The sequence below is a fragment of the Acanthamoeba castellanii genome (assembly GCF_000313135.1).
Source record: "Acanthamoeba castellanii str. Neff unplaced genomic scaffold scf7180000084566, whole genome shotgun sequence".
Classification (NCBI taxonomy): Eukaryota; Discosea; order Longamoebia; family Acanthamoebidae; genus Acanthamoeba; species Acanthamoeba castellanii.
Genome location: NW_004457302.1, coordinates 30832 through 32505, shown reverse-complemented (window position 1 = coordinate 32505; position 1674 = coordinate 30832). Strand labels below are relative to the sequence as shown.

Here is a 1674-nt window from a genome sequence, read left to right as displayed (position 1 = left end):
GCTTCCTCGCTTCCACATCCTTCATCTTTTCGGCATCGACAAATGGGCTGATGTCAATCACAGGCAGCGTTGGCGGGGTGCCTGGAATTGTTTCTTCATTTGATTGAATCATCATCCTCTCGGTTTGTGCCTCCATCAACGTGGCTGTCCTTCGGCCAAAACTTCACGAAATAATAATTGTTGTAGGGGCAGACGTGTGATCCTGACCTAAGGTTACAGTTGTCTGTTTCACACACAAGAGCACACCGCTCAACAAAATGACTAACTGCTTCTGGAAAGAGCCTGACAGGATGTCAAGAAGAGGTTCCATCCCAAAGCAATTATGCCACAGCATCCTGCAGCCTTCATAGCTTCTTCAAATCCTGTGTGCCCATCTTCCCATATATCATACAGGATCTTTCCATCTCTCATCAATCATGAGCCTATTCTCCATGTTCACACTATGCTGGGCTATGACCCTTCTGCCTACATGGCACACAAGTATGCCCACATCAACTACCAGAAGAGGAGATTTGCCTCCCTAAGGCAAACAGTCTCCCCATTCCTGTACTACAAGCAATGTGTGGGAAGCTCCCACAAATCACACTACCAGAGATCAGTGTAGATAGCAAGCATTTACCACAACCATAAAAATAAATATTGAAATTTTTGCATGTTGGTGGCTTTTTATGAAGCTGTCTGTTTCATGGGGTTGGCTCTTTGTTTGCATGGTTCATCACTGGCTTGGTTTGGGTATCTGTCAAAGTCCTTCATGAGCCTGCCTGCTCTGTACACTTTGGCTTGGTGCCCAGTAATCAGACTCCACAACATCACAGCTAAGGAGTGCACTGCAGTGGCATTAGGTCCATGCATCACCCCCCCCCCAACCACCACCAAGTACTGCACAGTAGTGCAATTGTGTGAATACTGGTGCATGGAGTTACCAACCTTTGATGTGGATGAGGTAGACATGATCTTCAGGCATGGCATGATGCAGCACCCACCAGAATGCATGCATCACACTGCTCAACCCATCAACTGCAACCATGTACTTCATCTTAGTGTGGAGGTAATCGTGGAGCTGTTAGTCTGCCATTTGTGCTTTGCTGCTCAATAAATTTCGTTTGCCAATTCTTGGAATTAGCGCGATTCTTGACGAAATCCGAGGCACATTTACAATGTTGCACATTTCGCGCACAATAGGTGATTGCCAAGAAATTCGTGCAGTGTCGTGTTTCCCTGCTTTTCTCGGCGTTGTGGATTAATCCATCATCTACGATTTTGGTTCGATCGGAAGAATAGAAATACGAACATGAGGCGCGCTACTGCTTTGTTCTCCGCTCGTGCTGCTCCTTCCGCCGCTGGTGCCTCGCGAGGAGCCGCCCGTCGTCTCTATGCCACCTCCACTGAGTCCTCGGTGCTCGATACCGTTCTTCCCGCCACAGGTGCGTGATCGCTCCAATTTTTAGCTTTAATCGACCCTTCGATGCTGAGGGGGAGAATTTCCCTTTGTCTATAAAAGGTGCCGGCAAGCACCGCCTCTACCGCTACACATCGATCGGCTTGGTGACCCTCATCCCCATCGCCCTGGTGGCCCCCTCGAGTGTGGTCCTCCCCGTCGATCTTGCCCTTGGCTTCCTTCTCCCCATCCACGCTCACATTGGCATGGCCCACATCGTCGAGGACTACGTACTT

General features: G+C 49.2%; 1 protein-coding gene across 1 annotated transcript in view; it reads right to left on the bottom strand.

Annotated features, from left to right (window-relative positions):
- The window catches only part of ACA1_330110 (uncharacterized protein), a gene marked incomplete at both ends in the record, with an annotated part of 2369 nt that extends 2344 nt beyond the window's left edge, over positions 1–25 (bottom strand). The window contains one exon of the mRNA XM_004334432.1: positions 17–25. Coding sequence (XP_004334480.1) covers positions 17–25 — 9 coding nt within the window. The remainder of the gene's footprint in view (positions 1–16) is intronic.
- Between the last annotated feature and the right edge of the window lie 1649 nt (positions 26–1674).